The sequence below is a fragment of the Chiroxiphia lanceolata genome, chromosome 2, assembly GCF_009829145.1.
Source record: "Chiroxiphia lanceolata isolate bChiLan1 chromosome 2, bChiLan1.pri, whole genome shotgun sequence".
Taxonomy (NCBI): Eukaryota; Metazoa; Chordata; class Aves; order Passeriformes; family Pipridae; genus Chiroxiphia; species Chiroxiphia lanceolata.
Window position 1 is genome coordinate 118,945,270 of NC_045638.1, and position 25,287 is coordinate 118,970,556.

Here is a 25,287-nt window from a genome sequence, read left to right on the forward strand (position 1 = left end):
TTTCAGGCAGTTAGACAATATTTATTGATGAGTACACCTGGACTGTAATCATACCTCCACTGCTACAGTCAGCTCTGAACTGGGTACTCCAAATGCAGTACAGTAAAGAGGCAAGGCAAGGGTTTGAGTTCCTGGGGTGCTGCAAGTGTGCCTGTCTTGCTCACAACTCTGTGAACCTGGATGGTTTGTAGCCTGCTGCCCAGTGTGCAACCCAATCCAGATGTGTTGTCAGTAAAATTTAACAGAAAATGTATGAAGACAGTAAGACTTAAATTATGTTGAAATGTGAATAGTTTTTCTTTCCTGGAATGAGATTCCAGCCATTGATCAGTCATTTTGGAGCACAGTTCTCCACTGCCCTGTGCCTTGCTTTGTCCTTTACAGCAGTGCAGCATGAGAGGGGCTACAGCTTTTGGAAATGAGGGTGTTTGGCCACTTTACACAGTACTGTGCAGTAGCAAAAGGTGGTGAAGAGCAACTGCGAACAAAACCTCTAGTCTGGTAACTGCAAACAAGTCCAAATCAAAAATAATTATTATAATTAATGTTGTTACTTTAAATAGAGAGAGTTGAGTGGCTGTTTCCTTAGTGGTTAATATTGCTCATGACTCCTTAGAATTTAATCCTGAAAAAAACCAAATAACACACCAAGAAAAAAACCCAAATAATGCACCAAGAAAGAAACATCTCTAGAAACTTTTACCTGTCACTGAGGCCTGTATTATCAGGCATTATCAGCTCCCCTGGTCTCTGGTGATTTGTAATTTTTTTTCCACCTAATAATATAAGCTTTCAAACTGCATAGGTGTCTCTGCACATCATTTTAAATGACAGTCCTTTCTGACCTTTGTGTGGGAAGTCGCACAAACATTGCTGAACTCTCTGGACTTGTCAACGTTAATTGAAATGCCCTGGAGTCTCATTTGGCTAACAAAATGGTACATGAACTACTTCAGTCTTGAAGCAGCCATGAGGGGGAGCAAATGTCATGTTCCATTCTCCTTTGTAGGAAGCCTCCTCTGCTGCTGGAGGCTGCTTGTCCCAGGAGCCTCACGCTGAAGAACTGATAACTGACCCAAAGGAAAGTTGTATCACAACTCTGTTCCCTTTTCCCACTGACTCAGCCTTCAACCTGCGGTGTACCTGGTGCCTCTCTTGGGTTATCATCCTAGTAATGACCCCTTAATCAACTTCTGACTGAAATTTTCCTGTCACATGTGTGGGTCAGAGTGTACCTGTTCCACTAAGTTTCTAAATCACCGTGGGGCTCAGCCTCAACCAGTGGCTGATTGAGGAAGGTGATTGTCACACTCTACTCTGTGCTGGTGCAGCCTCATGTGAGTCCTGTGTGTGGTTTTGGGTCTCACAATACAAATAAGAAGGATATAAAGCTATTAGAGAGTGCCCAAAGGAGAACTTATGAAGATGATGAAGGGTCTAGAGGGGGAGCCGTATGAGGAGCAGCTCAGGTAACTTTGTTTGTTCAGCCTGGAGGAGACTGAGGAGAGACCTCCTTGCAGTCTACAGCTTCCTCATAAAAGAAGCAGATCTCTCTGCTGGCGAGTGACCGGACCTAAGGGAATGGGGAGGTTTTTGTTGGATATTAGGAAAAAGTGCTTCACCTGGATGGTGGTTGGGCTCTGGGACAGGCTCCCCAGGGCAGTGGTCACAACACCAAGCCTACCGGAGTTCAAGAAGCGTTTGGGCAACGCTCCCGGGCACACGACGTGATGCTCGGAGCTCCCGGAGGCCGCTAGAGGGACCCGCCCGCCCGGGGAACGGCTCCGCTCCCGGCGAGCGGCCGCGACCCAACACCCGGCCCCAAAAAACCCCGACCCCGCAGCGGGTCTGCAGCGGCACGAGTGGCCTGGGACGGCGAGAACAACCCCAAAAATCGCCTCCCGTTTCTCCGGTTCGTGTACTCGCGATTGTTCGCCCGCAGCCCGGGGCTGAGGCGAAGATGCTCTGCCCTGTGAGAGCGCCCGCTCCTTCCTCCTTCTCCCTGGCACCCCTTTCATCTGTGCTGTGTTTCTCTCTCTCTCTGTGCCTTAGTCAATAATCCATCACTCCTCTTTTGGTTTTCCTCGTGCAGCCAGGGATGAGTGAGCACAGGGCAGGTTGTCATTTCGTAGCCTTCCTCGTTCCCCTGGAGGATCTTTTAACGAGAGCTTTTTTTTGCCCAGTTACACGAAATAAGTCAAACTTTCTACTGAAATAATTCCGATCCTTTCTGCAGTGTGTGTGGGTGACAACAGTCAGAGTGTGGAGCGGGGTGAGAAGAAGGGGTGGTTCGGAGATTAGATTTATTTTCTGTTAAATCTAGACTGCTTCCTTCTATTTCTATTTTACGTCTTGTTCGCGGGTTTAGAGCTTGGAGGGGGTTTCAGTTGCTTTTTGTCATTCTTCTCCAGTCAAACAAAAGTGAGGAGCAGTGGAGTAAATTGGTTGAGAAGTACTTTAACACCATGGTTCAGTCAGACGGAGAGGCAGGCAAAGGCCAGGCTGGCAGGGGCTGGGGAGGATTGGCATCTGTCGGGGTATTTAACAAGGAGAAACAGGAAACATCGCTGTGGTTTGACTGCGTAAATTGTATTTGTGAAATGCAAACTAAGCATATACCCCTGCCGTGTCTAAAGCAGGGGACAAAGTCTCCATTCATTCTCCATGTACTCAAGGTGGCTTTTGAGAGGGCAAGAGGGTATCACTGGGATATAGATAAGATTTTAAAAGGTGTCCTTTCATACTAGCAATTTTTTTTTTTTTTTCTCTGCTGCTTGGAGCCTTTAAAATCTCAGTACTTGCAGCTCCCCAGTCTCACTGGCTGTGTATGCCGGGTGCTGACCAGTATTGTCACACTAATCTTCAAGAAGGATCATGTGTGCTCAGCTATACAGTGCTGTACTGACCCTGTGTGGGATGGAGGTGGCAAAACAACCTCCTCCCCATCTCTCAGCTTCTGGGAGGTGCCAGGCAGCTTCAAAGTGAACTGGCACTTTTGTTAGTTGGATCTGAGCCGTGACGAGTTCAAGCAAGTTTACTTCAAGGCTGCCTAGCTCCATAAGGAGAAAACTGCTCAGTCTTTGTCATTCCTTCTTCTCCTCTTCCTTCCCCTTTCCTGATTTTGCCTTGCTCCATGGTTTTAATTGTCATCCCTCAAACTGCAGTGCGTGATTCCTTGCGTGGCTCAACAAAGGGATGCTCAAAATCCCGTACCTGGGGAGAAACAGCCCCATGCACTAGTATATGCTGGGGGTTAACAAACTGGAAAGCAGCTTGGCAAGAAAGAACCTGGGGTCAGACTTGTGGGCAGAGAGCTGAACAGGAGTCACACTGTGAGCTTATGGCAAAGAAGGACACTTGTGTTCTGGCCTGCACGGGGAGGAGTGTGACGAGCAGGTCCAGGGAGGTGAACCTTCCTCTCTGCTCAGCACTGCTGAGGCCACACCCGGAGTGCTGGGTACAATTCTGGTCTCTTTGGTACAGGAGAGACATGGACATACTGGAAAGAGTCCAGGGAGGGGCCACTAAGAAGTTGAAGGGGATGGAGCAACACCTCTGCGAGGGAGGGCTGAGAGACCTTGTGCTGTTCAGAAGAAGAGAAGGCAAAATTTATGTCTGTGACAAATACCTGAAGTGAGGGTGCAGTGAAGACCTAGGCAGGCTCTGTTCAGTGGAGCCCAGTGACAGGACAAGAGGCAACAGACCTGAAACGTGGGAGGATGCTCTGTCTGAATGTGAGGAACATTCTTACTGTGAGGGTGGCTGAGCGCTGGCACAGGCTGCTCAGAGTTGGTGGAGTCCATGCTGGGGGATATCAAAAAGTCACCTGAATGTGGCCCCGGACAGCCTTCTCTAGGTGGCCCTGCTTGAGCAGGGAGATTGGACAAGACGAACTCCAGAGGTTCCTGCCAACCTCAACGTTTTTGTGATCCTGTGATTCCTGCACTAGTTTTGAAAACACCCTTTGTTTTCTTGTTTTGTATGCTGAGTGGTACCCCAGGACCTCAGTCTGAGGTGTTGGCTGGCTACTTCCCTGGAATTTTGGTTTTCTAACTGTAAAAATGAGATAAGACCTCCTATCTACCTCAGATAATTAATTAGTTAATATTTCTCCCATACTTCAAAAATAAGAAGAGAGAAATCCTTGCCAAAATGCAAAAGGCCATCAATGAATGAGGTTAGAAACACTCAAATGGTAGTATAACTTACCTTCATGTGTGTGAAAAATGAAATCGTGCTTACCTGTTATAGACACATCTTTCTTGGAAAACTGTTTTGGGTTCAAAACAACAGCAGTTTGCTGGCTGTCAGAGTAGATACGGAAGAAAAATCCACAACACGAAAACCCTTAACTTGAATTTTTATCATCTTAAACTCCATATACCCAAGCTGATTGATCCCCTCAAGCTTCAAGAGATTAACTTTATGAAGACAGGGAATGCAAGCCCTTTACTGACCAGCATAGAGCTGTTGAGGTAGTTGCTAAATATGCCAGAAGCACTGAAAGAGCCCATCTCAGTTAGGATAGAGAGTAAGGAGCTGATACTAAGGGAACATGAATATCTGTTTAAACTCCCCTTGGCAGGGAGGAGGGGCCAGATGCTGAACTGCCCCTTGTTTTGTTAGTGGTTAGTACTGACCAAACTTGGTGCTGGTGGCATTCTCTTTTAAGGGGATCTCTTTTTGCATCTGCTGGGGGAGCACTGCTGCTCTGCCTTGAGCCCACCTGGTCATCAGCCAGTTCAGGCTGCCTCCTGGCTACCTCCAAAGTAATAGATGGACGTGAAAGGTTTTGACTATTTTTGCTGTGGACAAAGGCAGAGCTTTGCTCCTGCTGATTCTTGGTGTGTGTTTGTGGAGCAACTGCCTTCTAGTGACTGCCAGGCTAGGAAGGACTGGAGTGCAAGCTGGTTGATTTCTTATTTCGTGGCTGTGGACTATTTTATGCAGCTTTGTACTGTGAAATATGGAAAACCAGGCTTAGCCAAGAGTGAGTTGCTTAGCAGACGCTTGCTGTCATACAAATTAGCCACAGCTTTTTGCATCCTGGAGTGCTGCCAGCACGGAGCCAGCTATTGTATTAGATGTCTGCTACCAGTCATGATCTAAACTGAAAGTGAGAAGATTAATCGTTCTACCAGCATTATCTTAGCAGGTAGTGCTTTTCGTGGTGTTTAACATGTTTCTCATCTTTAAACCCAAACCATAAAATACTTCTCTGAGTTTCAAATCAATGGAAATACAGGAAGAGGTTTAATTTAGTGAGGGGAAATATCATGCACATGTAGGAGGCTATCTTGCTTTAGTGTTGAAAGAGAGGCTTATTTTATTAGTGCCACCCATCTGATATGTAGCAATGAATACCTTCAAAACTATATTTTAAATAAATATATGCCTGAATCATATATATGATATGTGTTATACCACTATATTATAAATAAGTGTGGATACAATTGATTTGAGCTACTAGTGGACAAAAAGTAATAGCATCTGATGAGCAGCATCTTCGACTTTGACACTGCCCCAACCAGGATTTTTAATACATAGTTGTACTAATATCGTTTGACCAATAAAATACAGTATTTTTTCCTTGCCTAAAAAATATTCTCCTGTGAAATTTTCCTGAGTGGCAGAGTTCTTACTTAAGGAGGTATCAGGAATTTTTAGTAATTTTGGTAATAAAAATTGGTAATTTTTAGCAGATCAGCTGTTGTTGGTGCTGGCCCTGTACTGCAGCAGCACCTTTTGCAGGAGTAATACAGGACCCACCAGCAGATGCCATTTGCTGCTCACTTGGGTGCTGGAGAGTTGCAGTTCTTGTTTCTAGGTGAGACAAGTGTTAGGTTTATGCTTAATCTTCACAGGGCTGCTACAAGGCTTTCCTTTCACTTTCCTGCAGTGATTAGTGATTTAGTGTGCAGAGGTTCAAAAAAGCCCTTTCTTGCAGCGGCTGCAGCGGCGATTTTTCTGTTCTCCTTCTGCAAGGGAATCTGAAATGGGAAAGGCCGAGTAGCAATGTGTACTTGCCTAGAAATAATGTGCTGAGTTTGTAACTACTGGAGAAAACAGTTTGGCACGCAGCTATTTCCGTGTACCTCCCTAGCAGCAAGAACAATTAGGCACCAGCTGAAGGCAGCGACTGCCAAAAGCGCATTTGGATGAGGTGGGTGTTCCTGGGTGGTACAGTCATGCGTTAACAAGTGCGACTGCATCACTAAAACAAGGTATTTTTGTATCCCCCAGCTCTTTGTAGGGATATGCCATCCTCGGGAGGGAAGGACACCAATAAAGCAGCTGGCAGGGAGGGAAGGCACAGAAATGAGGACAGGATAATGAGGTATATCTAACTGCTTGTTGTTAGCAAAAACCATCCACCTGAACGGGGTATCGTGCTCACAGCCGCTTCAGGAATCATTCTGTCTGAAAGCTGAAGTGGGAGGGGGGTCAGCTGCTTCAAATCCAGTTCTCTGGGGGTTGGAAAAGAATCTAAACTGGTAGGTGGATGGGTGGGCAGCAAACAGCAATGGGGAGGGCAGCTGCAGCAGGGATAGGGATCCAGGAAGCTTTGTGCAAACTCTGGAGGAGATGTAAACCCTTTCCCCGAAAAACACACACAGAGTCTTCTGATAGAGACAGGAAACCAGACATATTTTTTTTTTCTGTTTGCTGAGACTGAACTCTCCCAGGGCACAAAAAAAAAAAAATCTTAGCTCCAGTGCATAAAACCTTGATCCTTGAATCTGGTGCTAAGGTCCAGGGGATGCCTGTTTACTTCGTAGGCAGGGGAAGCAGCATCTTGCAGAAATCTTAACCTTTATGCACTTTGAAAGAGGAATTCGTGTGGTTCTTTTCTGAACACATCACGTGCATGGGTAAATGCTAGAGATGAAATGATACTGTGTGGTGGTGTGTGAGAAAGGGTTTGGCACAGTGGATTCTGTCAGGGAGCGAGTGATGAGTCGCAGTCAGACACCAAGAAATGATGGTCCACAAGCCGTAAGTGCTTTTAATAGATTGGATTTTTTGTAGTTGCCTCTTCCACCACTGGGTGTTGAAGGGTGAGCAGATACAGCTCAGTGAAAACCATACAAAAGAAACCACCCTGCATCTTGAGAAATGTTCAGCATCTTAATTAGGTTCAGAATGTAATACTGTTAACAGTGCATAAATGACAGCTATTTTCTGTTTATCTACATATGGTTCCATTCTTTGAGTTTTATCCATTACTATTTGAGTATTTTAAGTATCTTTTCTCCTAAAAAGCAGCCCTGTATTTTTTCTTCCAATTTGATTTCACAAGATATTGTCAAACATCTTATGTGTGAGAGGATAAACAATATAGTCCATACTCCAGCAGTCACAAAGGTAGAAGCAGGGGAGAGGAATAGATGCCTCTCAATAAAAAATATTATGAGTCAGTACTCAGGAAACATGGGAAACAGATCTTCAATATTAAATGTTTCAGTGGGGTTTTCTTTGCTGCCTCCTGCTAATCTGCTAACCCTTTTAGAAAGCTAGATTTCATGGCTCTTTCTGGAGACAGCAGAGCACAGCTGATGTTCAAAGCAATTTTTTTTCTTTCAGCATAATGCAGCCGTTGCTGAGGTCACAGGGGCTGTGCTCTGGCTGCAGTGGTAGTGAAGTACACTAAGCTTGCACTGAGCAGGAGCCAATTCCATTCTGTAGTATCCTAGTATCCTCAAAATTTAGCTGTGCCACTGCTGTGCTAGAGCTACATAATATGACAAAGGAGCTTTCCATTAGATTCCTGGCTGCGTTAAAACCAATGCTAAAGCAAATGCACCATTTCTAGTAGTTCTGAATAGCATTTCATTTGGACCCTGATGTGAAAGCAAAATACAGTAAATTGCAAGTGACAGAAACAAATTAGTTCAATATCTCAAGTTTCAAACCTCGTCATCTTGCAAGAAACTCTTCTGACAGTTGTTGTGTCAGCTGGTAGTCAGTGAGCGAAATACAAAAATTATTGAAGTCCAGAGTTTGTAATACAAGGGAGGGAGAGGGGGAGAGAGAAACAACAGTGATGGCTTTTGTTTTTTTTTTTTTTTTTTTTTTGGTGTCTGGGTTTTCTTGTTTAATGCAAACCACTGAAAGTCTCCTGGAAGAACAACTGCAAAGACCAGTGGCACCTTTCCCAAACTAAGGGTGAGCATAGTAGTCTCATGACTCAGTTTCTTTGTGATGTTCCTAAGCTGCTGTCCCAAGTGGCAAATTGTAGTAGGACATTGCTTCTGCTGCTGCTGCTGACAGCCAGGTTTGCAGTTCATGTAAGGAGCCTCAAGTCCCTGTTCCTGTGAGGCAGCACTGAATGTCTGGCAATGAATTTGAAGCCGAGCTCTCAGTGACAGAGCCTGAATCTGCTTGTCCTGAAAAGTGCAAAACCTGTCCCTGGGTTCTGGTGTGGCTCTTAGTGACTCACCTGCACGCAGGGGCAAATGCCCCCTGCTCTGTTAGTACCCTTAGCTGTCAGCAAACCTGCACTGTGGCTTGGCATCTAGAGCATGCCAAGCAGAACTGGCCAAGGTGCCATCTTTGAGGCCTTAGAAAGGATGTATTCACTGATGTTACCTTTGACTGGACAAGCTGGCCAGGGCTGTGCCTACAAGACCCTTTTAGCTATTCTGGGACTGGGGATGTGGACTAGATGTTCTGGGGGAAAGAGGGGTCTAGAGCTGCCTGCCAGCATGTGTCACACAGGATCCTCTGCCCAGGTATGCCCTGCATACTGAGGCTACTCCATCTGCCCTGGCTGCAGAAGTTGCTGCACAGCCTTTTCCAGAGAGCCCTGGTGCTTTCTCACGTGCTTGGGAAGAGGGTGCACAGCCCTGGTGCTTGAGGCAGTCAAGAAAAGACTTGGGGCACATTGGGCTTCTGAGGATGGAAGGCTGAACTTGCTGAGCCAGAGCTGTCAGCCCCAGTTCTCCATTAGGTTGCCCTCAAGCAAACCTCACTAAGCCACCAGCCACCAGCAGCAGCAGCAGAGCTCTGAGGGCCCTGGAACAAATGGTGTGTTTGGGTTTGGTGCTGCAAGTCACAGGTTCTGCGCTTGGCCGGGTGTGTGAGGTAGGGATGAGGACCTGAAGAAAGAAGTGTCTCATGCTTCTCTCCCTTCTAATATCTCCATAAGGAGGACCAGCTGCTCTTTATGAGGTTTTTTCTCCCCAATCCCCATGGAAGTGGTGTCTCAGAGCACTGGGCACGATGTGTACCCAGCTCACTGGAGGTGCCCTGGTTATTTGGCTGTTTCCCTTGGGGCTCTGCCCGTGTCTGCTGGGGGTGTGCAGTGGCAGAGGGCTCACAACACTGGCTTGCTGTGAACCTGGCAACCCATGAAAGCACATTGCCTGCTGCTGGAGTGCTGTGGGGGCATAACACGGGGAAGACCTTGATCTATGGGAGAAGGCAGGGCTGCAGCTGCACTCAGCTAATCAAGAGAGGATGATGCTAGATATATTTAAAGCTACTACCCTTTGCTGGGAATGGCTTGGATCTGTGCTGCGGGCCTGTGACATACTGATAAAATCATGTTGTGATTCCATGGTGTATTTTCTATCCTATATTAGCAGGGTTTAAAAGCTTCGTGTTATTTTTACCTAAAATTTCATTGATGCTTGAGGGTTACTTTTAAAAAAAATTTGTCTCCTTCAAGTATGTATTTCCTTCATATTTAAGGTAATACCTTATGCTTCAAGTTAGGCAGCTGTGCAAATCCCAACTGGATCAGAGCCACAATGTGCTACCTCTTTTTCTAGAGCAAAACTGATCCCAGGTGATCCATCTCTTTTTAAAACTTGGGCAATTTATGCTCCCAATACTACTTATACAAAAAAAGTCATAATGTAAATGCAGAGTCTTGGTGCTTTTCCTCAAATACAATACCATCATCTCAGTTATACAACTTTATACAGGTTAAAAAACAATGAGTATGTTCTCCTTATATGAACAAAAGCTCTTAAAAGTATTGCCTACACCGCACAAGCTTCTGGAAGGCTTTCTTGAAATCTTCATTAAAGATTGTGTAGATTAAAGGGTTAATAAGGGAATTTATATATCCCAGCCAGGCTAGGAAATTAGACATGTCCTCTGAGATGTGACATCTTTCACAGGTATTAACAACTACTTCCTTTACAAAAAAAGGGAGCCAGCAGATCACAAACGCCCCCAGGATCAGACCCAGGGTAGTCGCTGCCTTTCTCTCCCTTGTGCTGGAGATTCTCTGCTTTTTCCAGGACTTCTCATGCTTAGATTCAGACCTGGGGCTTCGCAGGGTGATGTTGATTTTGTCAGAGTTCACCAGGGGATCTGATGTCTTCTCTGCCGTGCTGGGCATTGAAGCTGATTTGGTGCTTCTTTCGCCCGCGTCCAAAAGGACCTGTCCGTTCACCCCCTCCTCCCTCACGATCCGGCTGACGCTCCTCCTGTGAAACGTCTTTGCTGCCTTGTATATCTTGTAATAGAGGATCAGAATCAAGGCCAGAGGGATATAGAAGGCGCCGAACGTGGAGTAGATGGTGGAGACTATGTGGTCGTGCTTGATGATGCACTCGTCGTCCCTGCTGGCCGTCTGGTGCCGCCAGAACAAGGGCGGCATGGAGATGAAAATGGATATGATCCACACCACTGCTATCATGATGGCAGCGTGCTTAGGTGTCCTTTTCCTTGCGTACTCCACAGCATCCGTGATCGCTCTGTACCGGTCCAGAGCAATGGCAGAGAGATGCAGGATGGAACACGTGCAGCACGTGATGTCCACGCTCAGCCAAATGTCACACACCACCTGCCCCATGATCCAGGTCTCCTTTACAATGTAGACAATGCTGAAGGGCATCACCAGGACTGCCACAAGGAAATCAGTCACTGCAAGAGAGCAGATCAGATAGTTGGCCGGGTGGTGGAGCTTCCTTGTCACAATTATTGCAGTCATCACGAGAGAATTGATGGCCGTTGTCATCAGAGCAAGCACAGACAGGGTAATGGAAATGAGAATCTTGGATGTCACCCATTTGAACGGTTCTGATGTACTGTTTTGATCAGTTGAGTTTATTAAATCCATGTTCCCTTTCAAAGGTGATCTTTACCCGTAGCTGTTACCTGTTGGAAAAGCAAAAACCTTCAGAAAGTGCATCCTTAATCTGCAAGATCTCTTGAATTTTTTCGTCTTACAAAACTGTTGGCCCCCAACCTTACAAGAACTTCAGACTTATCATTAGAAATTATTCTGTCTCCAAACAGATTTTCCTGGCTAGCACTATGTGGGATGCTCTGCTTTTAGGCTTGTACTGTTCACTCCACTAAGCAACGTAACAACTGTCAAAAACATTAATCCAGCAGGCATAATGCTTATTTTCTCTATGTAAACTTCTTTTTCCCCCCCATCAGTACGTGAGTCATTCCTTATGTATAGATAAGCAGGGGCTTTCTAAACTGGGTCATAGTTTTCAAGAGGAAATAGAAATGTGAAACGTTGCAGTATGAATAGAAGAAAAAAAATTTGCTGGTCGAAAGTGTCATTTTAGAGCTTCCTCTTCCTCAGCTCTAAAATGAAACAGCTAAACATATTCTAAAGCTGGAAACTGTTAACTCATTGTCTAACTGGAATATTATCCATAGGTTAGTCTTGAGAACATCTTTACTTTTCCTCAAGTTTTGCTATTCTGTGGCCGCTGCTGAAGAAAACTGCAAAATACTTGGCTGCCAGTTGTTCTGCTAACGACTCTCACTATGGAAACAGCCTAACGCATCTTATGGCTCTGCTGCAAGAAAAAAGCAGGGAAATAGCAATGAAATAAGTTCTTGACTATGTTCTGGGGATGAGCACCCTACTTTCTTACCAAGAAGAGTTTCTGAGTGAGTTTTGACCTGCAGTTTGTCCAGTGAGTGAGATCTACCCGATGAATCCCTAAGCGGGGTTTGCTCTGACAAATTTTGGAGTGTAGTGAGTGACTTGCACTTGTGTTGCCTTGGATGCCACATGTATGGAAATACGTGAAATAAGTGAATAATTTCTCTTAGGAAGAATGGGTCTCATTAACGTGACTAAAGCATTTTGATATCGTGCTGGAGCGACTGGAAAGAAATCTTGTATACTGTTCAAAGCCTTAGACCCAGCTCATTAATTTGGTTTGATATTCTAACCTGGTCAATGCTTAATACATAATTGACCTACTCAAAGAAGTTTTTAGCACTGCTTGTCCAACATTTCATTGAATGGAAGCACAAGGAGAGGAAATGTTATTTCATGTGCTGATATTTACAAATGCTGAGCAGATTCTTGTCCTGTACATGAACTGATTACAATGTGACTGCTCTTTCTGTGTTCCTTATTCTGAACGTGAAATATACTTTACACATGTAAAAACAGATCCTTCATCATGTCAGTGTCACCTTAAAACCTGAATCCACAATAATTGCTAGTTTGCAGGTATTTTTGTCTACAGTCAGTTGCTTTCTAGAGGAAGAATAGGTATAGATACAGCATTACCTGGTGAATGTTCCACCTCTGCTAAACAAATCATCTTTTTTGAGTTTGTGTAAACACATGGGAAAAAAAGTTTATTGGCAAAAACCAAGACATCTGTTGATATCCAGTAGCTGATCATACTTTAAAACAGTTACTCATTACAGTTAATTACCTTATAAATTTCCATCTCTTTGGATATTAGTCCTTAATTGCAAGCAAGAAAAAGCAATTTAGAGATAACGAAAGCTGATTAATGGCTTTTGAAGGATTATTCAGTTTGAGACCGTGGAGTGAGGAGAATAGCATGGGTAGGTTTGTAAAACTGCTGTGTGGGAATAAGTAAGCTTCCTTAGTGCTGCTGTGATTTGGAGGCCCTTTATAAGAACACAGTAGCAGAAAAGTGCTTACTTGCCAAGTGCAGTGATTATACTCCTCTGTGTGGCTTTAAGATTATCAGCTGGTGTGCTCAGCTTTCATTCAGGCTGCTGACATGGCACAACAGGGGCGTTGGAGACTCTCACACCGAGTTTTTCGTGGACTGCTGTGAGATGGATAATTATGCTGGGGTCTCCTGTTCATGGGACACAACCTGTTCTTTGTGGTACCCATCTGGACACAACGCTCTCCTGCTCCTGTGTGGAGAGTTAAGAGCCTCTGCTGTTCCAGTAGGTGCCCAGGGTGGTCCTCATGGGCTGCTGCAAACACCAGAGTGTGGCTCCATCCAAGGGAGACAGCAGTAACCACACTGATCTGCCCTCCATGGAAGTGCCTCCTCTTGAGGTTAAAGGGCCACTCAGTGGGCTGTGCTGCCAGTCACAAAATTTGGTGGCTTTCCTGTTCAGGTGGGATGGGGATCTTTGGTGTTGGAAACATCCGTGCAAATTTATTGGGTGATCACGAACTGAAAGGATTGTTTTATAAACACGTGGAGTTGACACGCTGACAGCATTTAAGGACTCCTGCCTCTCTCTCTCTCTTTTTATCACATCCAAGATGAAGTAATTCTGGATTTTCTCTTGCTCAGTTGAACTCATTTCAGTCAGTTGCCATCACTGGCTTCTGTCCTCAGTAAGCACCTGACCCACTTTTAGGAGTGTGAAGGATAATCCTGTCAACACTGCACTGAATTAGGAGTTAGGAAAGCTGGCTTCTGCCCCTGGGCTGTAGGCTTTCCTTGTCAATTTTGGAGCAGATTCATTATGGTGCTTCTGTTAATTCTCTGTAAAATAGCTACAGGAGTCCTTCCCTGGTACTCTACTCTGTGTATCTGTATTGCTTTCTCTTAGTAGCGCGAATTATCTCTTTTATGCACTTATTGCAGGGAAGATCTAATCTCAGGTCATACCCAAGGTGCTGTGGACATCCTGGCATAGCTACACACTGTGTTTCCAGCTTGGGCTTTGCTGTTATTCCTGTGAGTCCCCCAAGCTCCTGCCTCACAGTCCCTCTGCCCCGTGGTGTGGTGTCTCCTTATGGTCACACACCTGACATAAGACTTCAAAATAAAGCATGGGAGACTTGGAGCTCTCTTCTCTGAGCACTGAATTTACTTTGGTGAATGAAAACAAACTCGCAGCCATGCTGAACTGGAGAGAAATCTGTATTTCAACAAGTATAGAATGGGTTTAGCAGTGACTATTTTCAGCATACAACTATTTTCAAAAGAATTATTACAGTCTGGATGTTTTAAAGGCTACTTTTGTGGAACTGGCAACTCAGTGCCCCACTTGAAGGACTAAGCTGAATCTGTCTTTGAGTTATCTAAGATAACTCAAATTCCCTGGGAGTTGTTCTTGATGCAGTTGTAAGTGTTGTCGTTTTCTATCACCTTTTCAGTATGCAGCTGTCGTCGGAAAACTTTGGAAAGACTTGAAAATTCAATTGCATTATACTGTCCTGGATTTAAGATTGGTGAAAAAGACATCTTGTACTTTATATTTTCTATTTATTTATTATTATTTATGGTTGCTGAACAAGAGCTCTGTAAACAAAGGCAGAAAGCATGTCTGTTCTCTTGGATACATGAACATTATTATTTTTAGGGAATAAGCTACTTCTACAAATCTGTTTTCCTTCCCTTCCAGATATGGCATGTTAGGGTGACCAGAATATAAGAACTTCCTTGCCTTTAAATACACACATATATCATCCTACTGATCTTGTTTAGAAGGCATGGTGCAGCCCTATCACAAAAGTAAACACTGAATTTGTCTAGTGGCCACTCAAAGAAAACGGATGTTGTTGGTCTTCCTCAGTTCTGCCCGAGCATGTGTGTGTGTTATTAAGTCCATAATCACTCATTTGTGTCTGAGATTTACAAAAGAGTAAGAAGATTACTCCTGTTCAAGAGCATTAGTGCGTCCTTTCACATTTGGAAAACAGTACTACTCTACCTTTTAGTAAACCTGAAAAACAACGTGAAATGCTGACAGCTGGAGAAACGTTGCTGAGAATGCCTTTGAGAAGAGCATTCATCAGCCTGCTCTTTGGGATTCTGAATTTAGACTGAATTCTGGGGCCTGTTTTTACTTTTTTTTTCTGTTTGGTTGGTTGTTTTGTTGTTTTGTGGTTTTTTGCTTGTTTGTTTGTTTGTTTGTTGTTTTAATATTGCTTTAAGCATTGGCAGTGGGAAAACTTGCCCATTAGGGTTTAAGCACTGCTTTTGAATAAGTTTTCTGAGTACACTGTGAGGGGTGGGAGGTGGTGCTTGCTTGCTTTTCTTTCATGGGTGTTCTTTAGCAAAATCTGTTTTAATTAAAAAACAGTGACAGCACTCAGACAGCAAAATGGGCCACTGATTGAACTAAGGGTATTTAAACTGCTACAGGCAGCAATAACAGCCTTTGTGCATTAAGTAAACCCAAAGCTGTGTCAGGGGCACAGATACATCCTGCTCTGCTTGTTTTCAGCGATCCTGTTTTTATCACCTGTTTCTGTACGGGCTAACCAGATCCCCGCTGAAGGTAAGACTAAAATAACCATAGAAAGATTAAGCAGCTATAAGTATCAGCCTTGCCTGGGAGCTGAAATTTCTTCTGAAGCTTTTACAAGCTTGTAAAAATCCTTCCTGATGTGACTGTGTGTCTTTAGATACCAACCACGTGATGTACTAATGACAAGTAGCTTAGTAATGATCCATCATATTAAATATGAGGAGAGGGAAATATTACTCCTTTGGATTAAACAAATCTGTTTAAGAAGGATGAGCTTGTACTTGGATCTGATAGGGGATGCACTTGGGGCTTGAACCCTAGTGCCCCAGCAGATGGAGCAGGAGTAGAGGGACATTTTCACTTGGTTCTTAGAGTCCTGTCCTTAAATTCTTTCCTCCCAGTAACTCTTGGTAAGGCTCCTAAAGCTACAGTGACAAGGTAGGGATAACTAGAAGGCTTGTGAGAGAAGTTACTTGCCAGCCCAAGGCTGCTGCAGCAAACTTGCCTTTCCTGGAACTCAAGGTAGCTGTCTGTCAGCAGATTGAAGTGCGAAGCAGAAATTACAAGGTTGCCAACTTTCCTTACCCGGTGTGCATTTCTGCATGCTTAAAACCCTTTTTTTTTCCCTCCCCCTCTGCCCCCACCCTGTATCTACAATCTAGCTAGGAAGTTGAGCTCTTTCCAGTTCTTAATCTGTCAGCAAATATTTGCATGTGCACGCTGAAGTAAAGCTTTGGATTCCCTGTTTGGGTTGGTACTGTCTCAATCCACGGGACTGAGCACCTTCTGGACCTGAAGTGTGTTGGTAGCTGGAGGAATATCTCAAAAACTGTTTAGGTTTTGCTGTATAAGTCTCTACAACCTGGAGTTATTTACAATTTCCACTTGTAAAAGGTCACAACAGAGCCATTTCTAGAAACAGAGACCGCCATTCTAAAATCACAAATGCATCAGTTGAACTAATATGAACTAAAGACAGTGTGGAGTTCTGCCTCCCAAGCACCCTTGGGGAGAAACCTGGGCAAATAAATAAACTTTGCAGCATGCCCTGAGTATCAGTATAACACAGGAAGGAAACAAACAGAAGAGTCCTGGAGAACAGGTACCTCCAGGTCTGAGCACAGGTGCTCTGATTTCATACAGAATGGCAAAGACAAACCTGTTTCTGTGCCTTGAATGCAAGGCACAGAAGCTGCGTAGTAAACCTGTATTTGATGCTTTTCTTAGCTGTGTTACAGTCTTAAAAGTCCTTCTGTTGGCAAAACGATGTGCTGCAGTACATTTTGTGTCAGGCTCAACAAAGATCGTGCTTGCTCTAATTTTCTGAATGTCTCTTTAAATTGTTTCAGCCAACAGAAATAATCCTAAGTGGCTAAAATGACAAAGCCTGTTAGACTTAGCCCTGAAAGTTACCACCCCATATGTCTGCTCTGTCATGTTCTTGCTTCTGGAACCAAACCAACAGGAGGTAGGTAGTGCTTCCACTGAAACAGCTGAAATGCAAAGTCTGAGGGCTTTCCTGAGCTGCCAGGGAAGGTGAGTGAACTTGCCCTCTGCCACTGGGTGCTGACAAGAGAGATGCAAGCAGCAACTCTGTCAGGACCAGAATGAAGGCAGAACTCTCTGGCAAAGGGGCAGAGCGAAGCACTGAAATAGCTCTGTCCTCACCTCCCCGGTGTAATTAACTCACCTTCGTGCTTCCTACTGTATGAACTGCAATGTGCTGGCTCTGACTGCTCTGATACATCTCCCTCCAGGAGGCTTTGATCCTTGCTTCTTTATTCCATGAGCATTACCAAGTGCTCTGTGTTCTCCAGTCTGCAAAATACCAGTCTCTTCAAGCCCAAACATGACAACCCTGCAGAACAGGGATTCCTGTGCCTCTGTCACAGCTCCTTGACTCTGGGACCTGGACAGGCTGGACAGGTGGGCCAACACCAATGGTAGGAGGTTCAACAAGACCAAGTGTCAGGTCCTACACTTTGGCCACAACAACCTCATGCAACACTACAAGCTGAGAGCAGAGTGGCTGGAAAGCTGCCTGGTGGGAAAGGACCTGGGGGTGCTGGTTGACAGTAACTGAGCATGAGCCAGCGTGTGCCAAGGTGGCCAAGAAGGCCAATGGCATCCTGGCCTGGATCAGCAATAGTGTGGCCAGCAGGATCAGGGCAGTGATTGTCCCTCTGCACTCAGCACTGGTGAGGCCACACCTCAAGTGCTGTGTCCAGTTCCCGCACTCCAGGAAAGACACTGAGGTGCTGGAGCAGGTCCAGAGAAGGGCAGTGGAGCTGGGGAAGGGTCTGGAGCCACAAGTCTGATGAGGGGCAGCTGAGGGAGCTGGGGGTGTTTAGCCTGGAGAAGAGGAGGCTCAGGGGAGACCTCATCACACTCTACAACTCCCAGAAAGGAGGGTGTAGCCATGTGGGGGTTGGTCTCTTCTCCCAGGGAATTCATGATAGGACAAGAGGACATAGTACTTAGCTGTGCCAAGGGAGGTTTAGTTGTACATTAGGAAGAATTTCTTCACAGAAAGGGTGACTAGATGTTGGAATGGGCTACCCAGGGAGGTGGTAGAGTCACCATCCCTGGAGGTGTCTTAGGAAAGATTGGACATGGCACTCAGTGCCATGGTCTGGTTGACCTGGTGGTGTTCGGTCACAGGTTGGATTTGATGATCTCAGAGGTCTTTTCCAACCTAACTGATCCTGTGATTGCAAACATGTCACTGCAGTTCCTGGGGAGGTACCACCTGAGCTGGCTTCAAACTCAGTCAGGTAACCATGAGCAGAGTGCTCAACAAAACCTGCCTGGGAAGCAGGGTTGCTGCACAGGTGGGGTTAGTCTGTGGTGCATTCCTTGATGCCCTTGTCATCTCTACTCGCCTCTGCTGGACTGCAGTGTAGTCACATGCTGTTGTCAAGCCTGCCTGGAGGATACCTCCCCTTCTTATTGCCACCATATCTGTAGCAACCACTGCGTTTGCTTACATGGAAGAACAATGTTCAGAGAGTAATTCTGCATTCCTTGCTGCTCCTAGTGCTGAAGTTAAGGGTTTGGTTTTCTGTCTCCTTTTGAAAAATTAGTCACTTGTCTGCGTTTGCTCTTTATTTCATGTCCCTCTGCCATCTGTTTTAATCTAGCTGAGGGGGATAGGAGGGAGGCAAGCCAGCTTCTCAGCCAGCCCTCTGGGAGGGTGGAAGGAGGAGCAGCAAGAACAGCACAGTCCACAGGATGATGGGCTTGCTTATATAGAACAGCAGGCGTGCCTCCCAAATTCAGATTCAGTTCTTGTGTGGCCAGAGAGGGAATGTGTTATGATTTGATGATTTTGGCTGGAGAAAGGGAAAACTTCATTCCCCTGTTCACAGTTCTCCCGAGGAGATAGCACTGATTTGTTTCTATAATTTATTAGATGAGGGGATTCAGCTTCCTGTCTTATTTGAGGCTGGTCTGAATCCCTAGTCCAGACGTCTCTGGATAACAGTGGTCTGGAGGGTTGCCTCTTATCTTGTATATGCTGTGGAAGAGCCCCAGAGGACCAGGCTCTGCAACAACAGAGCCCATGGGAGCTGCTTCCTGCCATCACTTCTGTTGTTGCTGGTGTTTGGAGCTGTTTAAAAAAATATCTGTGAGAAGTAAAGCAGTATCTGGGTACCCCATAGCCCAGTGTGAGCTCTGCAGTGAGCAAAACAGTACTGAGCAAATATTCTATACAGACAGACAAAATCCCATGTAACTGTGGCCAGCACCCTGTCCTTAGAGGCACATGTCCCCCTCTGAACCTGAACCCTCCATATCATAAGTGGGCCACTCACTTCATATACCTACTCTTTGGCATCTGTCCTTTGTTCAGTTTGGATCTAACAGCCTGAAATGTTCGATTCAACCATGAATTTTCTGTGTTAGGAAAAGATGTTTAAAATTCTTACTTTTGTTCTGTTGAAGGAAAAAAAAAAAGCAAGGTTTTTGTTTGCTTTTATTTGGATTGGCGATGAATCAAAGGAGTGACTATTCACCCATCTGTGTATATAATCTGTACAAGTAGTTTCACACTATGGAGGAATGGCTTTGCTTTCATGGTTATAAACTAAATTTGTACAGTGGTTTTTCTTGTGTTTCAAAACACTGCCTTTTCAGGTAAGGGCTTAAAACCAGTGGGAACCACAGAGCAGTGCTGGAGCAAGGAGGTTGAGAGGCAGTTTCACTTCCTTTTGAACAGTCATAAAATGCAGCCTTGTTTCTCCCACTTCCCCCTCATCCTTATGCTTTGAGGCCACGTGTTTTTTGCCAGCCCTCTGAAAACCTGTGTGTGGAGCTGTAAGTCACAAACCCCTTTTCACTGACACACCTACCTCTGAAACTCTCTTGCAAGGGGGAGGTCAACTTCAGTAACAAAACCACTGTTATTTTCAAATATGTGCCTGGAAAAGATCTCTATTTCAATCTGCAACATAAGGAAACATAATTTTCAAACTATCACCTTGTCCAACAATAGGATATTGCAGGTTTTTTTGCTGTGTGCTTACCAGGGCAGCTCTGAGGGAGAACTGAACTCAGAAGAGTTTGCTGGAAGAGGAGTGAAGGCAACGTGTCACTGCTCCTCCTCTGCAATAGGGGTTCTGTGTGACACAAGAACAAACCTGTGGCTGATCATTTACAACTTGGAGAGATGGCAAAATTTGCATAATCTGCAATCTCATCCCTGCCTAGTTTTTGGAGACTGATGGTTTTTTAGATAGTATTTATCTTACTGCGTACTTCCCAGACTCTTTCTCTGTATTCTTTTCACTGTGTCATTTGTCTTTATTCTCATCCTCACCTGATCATCCTGTAGACTGAAGGATAACCCTATCAGATGATAAACTCTGCACTGGGATTGCATTAAACAGCAGTTCTCTAACATTTTCATTTTCAGGATTAACTGAGACAATTCAGGCTATTTCCTCTGAAAAATGTGCAAATAGCCCTGGCCAAGAAGTACTTTAAGCAAAACAAACAACAGAGCCTTTAAAATTGATGGGTTTGGAAGAGGGATGAACAATTAGGAGCATCAACCTTTTAGAGGAAGTAGCAGTCAAAATGGCTTTTTCCAATCTCCTTGGGAAAGACAGAGAGGAAAGGATCTACATGCTGCCAGAAGAGCAGGAAGAACTTGTGGAAAGCTTTCTTAAAGTGAAGCGTCTACGGGAGAGGATTTTGTTGTGAATGAATGTTTGTGTTTTATTTCCTTCAGACAATGCTTTTCTGTCAGAGGGTGCCAGGCTGCCTTGCCTTTATGACTTCCACCAGTGAACAATGGTGGCTCCAGGGAGAGTTCTAGAGAGAGATCTTTCCCAAACTCAGACATTGTGCCTTCAGACTTAGGTCTATACTAAGCAAGACATGGTTTTTGCTGTACTCTTCATGGAGTGCCACAGTGCTGGTAGTAGAACACACAGAGCTACTCCTGTATGTGCTTTCTCCTGCATGGAGGCAGAGCATTAACATGGGCAGGTAGCTGGTCAGACTCTCCACGAGCACCACAGGATACCCAGGAAGATCTCATTTGCTACTTTCATGTGCTTTTCCACTTGTGTAGTGTCATTTTTGTTTGTTTGTTTGTTTGATTTTTATTATTTTTAGGGATTTAAATCCTGGCACTGGCACAACTGAATATTTTAGCCAGAAGAGTTATGTTCACTCAGTGAATTGGCTTAAGTGCTAGTGGCAAAAACCCCGTTTTCTTCCAGGCCTGTATAAACCATCTGTGTCTTGAGATCTCGGTTGCAGCTATGCTGGCAAAACTTCTCTAGTGCAGATTGGGCTTTAGCTTTCCTCCTTTTCACAGCTTCAGACTGCTCTGCAGCTCTTGAGCATGCCTTTCTCTCTACTTCAGTTTCTTACTGCATTGCAACATGATCCCCTGTAAAAGTACCAGTATTTGGAATAATACTGGAGAGAATTTGAGGCAGTGGAATGCCTAGGAAGGAGGGATGCTGGAGTACCCCCTGTATTGCACTTGCATGTGTCTATATCCTACAGTGCTGCTGAATATTGGTGAGCTTATACAAATACAGCAATTTCTTTGAAGAACCGGGATGCACCAAACAGCACATCTGTGTGGTGTGGTGGGAGTCAGTGTCGTGGGATTTCTGAGTTTTCTACCGTTCTTCCTTGGATCAGTGTGTGCCTGCTGCAGTGGGGATGAGAGGGAGGTGAACTGGAGCAGCTGCCACCAGCCCAGACCAGCAGCTGGTCTGGAAATCACTCGGGCACGGTCAGGACAGGGAACCCAGTGAAATCCCTCAAGATCTCAGGGATCTCATTTTGGCAGAGGATGACTGCCTCTGTGGTCTGCTGGCACCACAGCTTGCTGAATAATTCCTGGTAACATTTAGCCTTGGGTATATTTTTAGGGGTACAAAACTTTCAAGAAGGCTGGTAGCAGCAGGACAGCGTGAAAAGTGTCCAAACACAGAAACAAGGATTTATCTTCCTTAGGAAGCTTCCTGGATCTGTCAGGTCTCCCTTTGCAGAGGCTGTGATTGCTAAATCAGCTCTTAAGCTCTCTTAACGCTTGGTGAACTCATTTTCATTCCTGATAGGAAAATAACAGACTGTCACACACCACGTTTTTCCTTTGCATAATTCCGACGTAGTTGTGACACTTGACACACAGCACAGATGACTGTGAATGGCTTCTTAAAATTTAAACAGATGAGTCAGAATTAATTATAAAAAACAACCTTATTGTTGTCCCAGGATTTTGGTACAGAGAGTCATTGTCTAACTAGATTACCTAGTTTCTGTGGATCCTTAAAACTTCTCATTCATAAAACAGCTAAAGGGTCTTGAATGATAATCCTAAGAAACTATTCCCAAACAAAATTTCAAAGATTTTTACTCTTGCTGATTTCTTTCCCCTTTGAGAATCTATCAATGTTGGCTTTCCAAGACCTTTTTTTTTTAAAATGTAACTTTGTGATTATGAAAGCCTTCAGCACTGTCGAGAGGTTTAGGTACAACTTTATCCCAGGAATTCTTGTAGGCAGAACTTCAGCTCTTGGTTTCCTGAGTAAGAAAATCATATGCAGTTTCAAAAGAGAATTGAGCACAGCTAACTTTCAGGTTTAGATTATAGTGCTAACATAAAGAGGAAATAATAATAGCAGCTGATTTCTCCTTAGGCTGTATGCTGAGAAAATAAAATTTGTCTTTTTATATGATAAGGATGTTTCTTTGTCATGTTGGTGCGTACTTGCAACATATTTCAATATATTTCATAATGACTGTTTAAAAAAAGCTGTTTGACAGCACTTGCACGTGGTAACACATAATATTAATTTGGTGGTGAAGAGAAGCATTAAACAGGCTGTGTCTAATTGCCCAAATCTGCAGAAGGCACATTGGTACTCTGAATGGCTTTTGGAGAGTTTAGAAACCCTGCAGTGTATTCTCAGCACTTTCCATGGCCCCTGGAGTTCCTGAGAGAGATAAAGGTTATGAGAATGTGCTTTCACATAATAACCCGGTAAAAAGCAAGAGTAAAGGACAGAGGCGAATGGTTAAAGTGCTTTAACTGTTGAGATTTTCAGAGACTGGAAGAGGCCTGGAAAAATCAAAGGGGAGCCAATGCTCCTGTATGATCTGGCTTGTTTGGTGTGTACGGGAGCAACGTTGTGCTTAACGCTGGTGGAAATGCTGAATTCCTTTCCCTGGCTTGCTTACAACCCAACTGTCACATTGGGAAGCTGGAGGATTTCCCTGGGCACTATAGTAGGAGAAGCTATTTTTTTTCTACCAGGAGATTGAAATTATAATTTGGTCTTTTCCAAAGCTGTCTCCTAAAATGCCAATTTTAACCCCTGAAGCTGGTGAAACCTATGGAAAAAGGCTTCTGACATTTAACATCAATATACTCTTGACAAGTAATGAGAACTACAGCATAGGGTCTCATGTATGCCCTTGTGTAGGTACATGTGTACATATTGCATCATATTTTTCCCCATCATTTCTGTATTTTCTATTTGAAGAAGTCATTATTGAAAACTACATTTCCTTAATGTTCAAAATGCATCTTTGCTCTTTGAAGCCGGAGAATGTTATAATGTTAACTCTTCTGGAAAGCAGCAATGAACAGATTCAGGCATGCCTCTACATCTGTATAATCCCTTGGGTTTCTTTTTTTTTCATTTCAATTTTCCCCATTTTTAGCCACTGTGTGATGTAATTATACCCCACGATTCTTTTGGCTCTTTGTTTCTTGATTCACAATATTTAGGATGTAACTAGGTCATATATATCAAACATTCCCCCTCACAGTCCCAAGATTTAGAGGCTTTCTAAAAAAGATACAGGTTAAAAATATACCATATACATTGAGGATGCTCTCTCTTATCTGTTGACCTGAGTATCTATAGCTTCAAGTAACACCAGCAAGCCTGAAGAGAAATAGGCAGATCACCAGCTGATGACCCTAGCTGTTGGAACAGATAAAATGAATGTGGCTGCCAGCATCTGAAGATATTAAATATATTATCTTTGCTTGGAAGCTCTATCTGTTTGTATGTTTTTAACTCTGGGATTTCAGGTTGAAAAGTTCCAACACCTTTAGCTGCAGTTGCCAGGTCTGCTGTTACCTGACCTCTACTGAAACACTATTATCCTTTCTGATAATTCAAATGGATTGTTTTAGACCCAGGCAAGCAATCACAATATTTTCCACTTGCAAAGAATTTATTCCAGTTGCTTTGTGTTCTCTGTTTCTGGTAAGGCCACCTAATAAAAAAACCCAGAAATCATTAGGAGCCAATTTAGACCGTGCAACAAACTTTATCCTAAAATCTTAGAATCTGTTGTGTGGAAAATAACATTGTATTAAGATTGCCTTTCCACTTTTTCTTTTGATTACTCCAGTATGACCTGGTTTGACCACAATATTGACTGTCAGTATTCTCAATTCACTAGAAAATACGCAGCACTGCATGGAAGAAGACCACAAAGCCATAACCATTTATTCAGCAACTAATCTAAATCCAAATTCAAATTTTAATTAAAAATAAAAACAACCCAAAACGTGTAACAAACAGCATAGGAGCTTTCAGAAAACTTGTGATTTGAGGTAGTGCTGTAGGAAGGAAAAATGTTCAAATGTACTGAAGTCCTTTCTTCCTTATTAATTTCAGCTAGTAATGGGGAAAATGCTGCAGACCTTTAAATACCATGAAGGTTTCTTATATCTCAGTTGGAGATAAGATATAATGTGGAAAGAAAGTAAAGAAGAACACTGAAGAAACAAGCAAAACAAAACCAATCCTGGCCATAAACCCAACCAAACAAAACCTGACAAAAAACCACCACAACAAAGCAACCCCCCCAAAATAAAATTTGACTGTTCCTTATAATCGCCAAATGTGGTACAGGATCATTAGATTAACCTTTTGTTATGATGAAAAGCATTGTGGCAAGATGCTTTTCAGCTGTATTTAATGGGATCAGTAGGTTTATGCTCCTTGTTAGGTTGAAATGGATAAAGATTTTAATTTAGATAAGTGGGTACCTGACATGGTCTGTTGCTGGTTTGTTTTTTTTTTTTTTTGTTTTGGATTTTTTTTTTTTTTTTAATATAACTGGTGCTTTTATGTTGGCTTCTGACTTCTGTGATGATTAAGAGATAATTACTTTTCCTGCAGTGACAGTGTTGAAGTTGGATGGCAAGAAGGAATTATGCTCCTTGTGTGGATGTTGCTCTAGGAGCAACATCCAGCAAAAATGATGGAGCTGGTGTTCATGAGAGTAATGCTGGACAAAAGCAGCTGCCTCTGCCCAACACGGTGAGCTCAGCTGCTCTTTCTGCTGTTTTGCCTTTGCCTGATTTACAGGACTGTGTCAAAG

General features: G+C 43.9%; 1 protein-coding gene across 1 annotated transcript in view; it reads right to left on the reverse strand.

Annotated features, from left to right (window-relative positions):
* Window positions 1-7,018: 7,018 nt before the first annotated feature.
* The window catches only part of HTR1F (5-hydroxytryptamine receptor 1F), a 108,807-nt gene continuing 90,538 nt past the window's right edge, over window positions 7,019-25,287 (reverse strand). Inside the window, exon 3 of the mRNA XM_032680963.1 lies at window positions 7,019-11,112. Coding sequence (XP_032536854.1) covers window positions 9,974-11,074 — 1,101 coding nt within the window. The 5' untranslated portion in view covers window positions 11,075-11,112 and the 3' untranslated portion in view covers window positions 7,019-9,973. The remainder of the gene's footprint in view (window positions 11,113-25,287) is intronic.